At 41.6% G+C, this 1,306-nt stretch overlaps 1 protein-coding gene across 1 annotated transcript in view; it reads right to left on the bottom strand.

The window, feature by feature from the left end:
* MSN (moesin) overlaps positions 1-333 on the bottom strand; it is a 39,406-nt gene extending 39,073 nt beyond the window's left edge. Inside the window, exon 1 of the mRNA XM_019521084.1 lies at positions 226-333. Coding sequence (XP_019376629.1) covers positions 226-288 — 63 coding nt within the window. The 5' untranslated portion in view covers positions 289-333. The remainder of the gene's footprint in view (positions 1-225) is intronic.
* Positions 334-1,306: the final 973 nt, after the last annotated feature.

Here is a 1,306-nt window from a genome sequence, read left to right as displayed (position 1 = left end):
TTGGCTGCTGGCCCACAGTATGCTGGTCACTGCGGGTCTGCTGTTACTTCCAGTCCACAGCATGAAAAGGTTGAGAACCCCAGCCTTATACCATACTAGTTTCTCTGCAGGGCTGTTGCACTCTAAAGAGCCTCCAAATTATATTGGGCAACTGCATCTATGAAGGCTGAAAGCAAGCAAAAGGAGTCTTCAAAATGTAGGTCTTCCACAGGTACATCACCTTACCTGATCAAAGAGCTGCTTCCCCGTGGTGTTGGGCTGGATGGCAAACTCCAGCTCAGCATCCATGGTGGTAACTCGCACACTGATCTGAAGGGGAAAGAAAAAAAATAGTTACTACAAGTGTTCACTAGACCTGGCATACCAAGTCAGATCAGCAATTTGCTTATCTAGTCTACTGCTCTACTTCCCAAAGCGGCTAGCACCAGGGACTTGAGATAAGGTCCCAGAAACACCCTAAATTGGAAATTACAAGACCGCTGACTCATGCAATACTTTCTTAAACCCTATCAGTTAAATGGGGTATTTAAGCAATAGACCCTCCTGTTTCACAGCATTGAGAAATGTAACCCATCTAATCCAACTTTAAAATAGTTAAACCCTAAATAATGTCCAATGCATGGGAGTGACATAAGCCTGCAATAAGTGGAGTCGACCATAAAAGTTTCTCTTCCCTCCCCCACCAATAGTTTCATAAGTAAGCCCAGAAAGCTACACTGAGGCAAGAACTCATGCACTCTATACAATGTGTGCAACAAATCATATGAATAGCTCCAAAGCCACAGCCACGCCATACTCAAGTTCTGAAAGTACCTTAGATACCTAGGCATTTAATAAGCACCTGACAAGCCCATCTTGCAATATGAAACCATGTTCTTTGTAATTGTTATCTCTTTATAGTTATTCCCTTCAACAAGGGAAGTCACTTCGGATCTGTTACCAGTCTATTATTGCCAGTCTTAGACTACTGATAGATAATCGCAACATTAAAAAGGTACAATTTCCCCAGCAGGAATCAATTATATAGGGTTGGCCTTAAGTGGTTTATGACAATGTCTAAAACCAGATAGAGAGCTTTCTTATATTATGTACAAACCCAGCTATCGATGAAAGTTGTGACAACAGGCAGGCTTTTTTAAAATCAGAGACATGATCCAGACTTAACTACCTTTCCATTTGTGAAAACACATAGCTGACAAAATGCAAGATAACATCCCTTAACTGAATACAAACAGCTTTCATTTAGAGATGCACTGATCCATTGGTCCAATATCAGATCGGCACCGGTATAAAGAAAGTTGACTGC

Source organism: Gavialis gangeticus, unplaced genomic scaffold (genome assembly GCF_001723915.1).
Source record: "Gavialis gangeticus isolate Ggan-Ray unplaced genomic scaffold, GavGan_comp1, whole genome shotgun sequence".
Taxonomy (NCBI): Eukaryota; Metazoa; Chordata; order Crocodylia; family Gavialidae; genus Gavialis; species Gavialis gangeticus.
The sequence above is the reverse complement of the archived record's forward strand: the minus strand, read 5'-3'. Positions and strand labels throughout refer to the sequence as shown.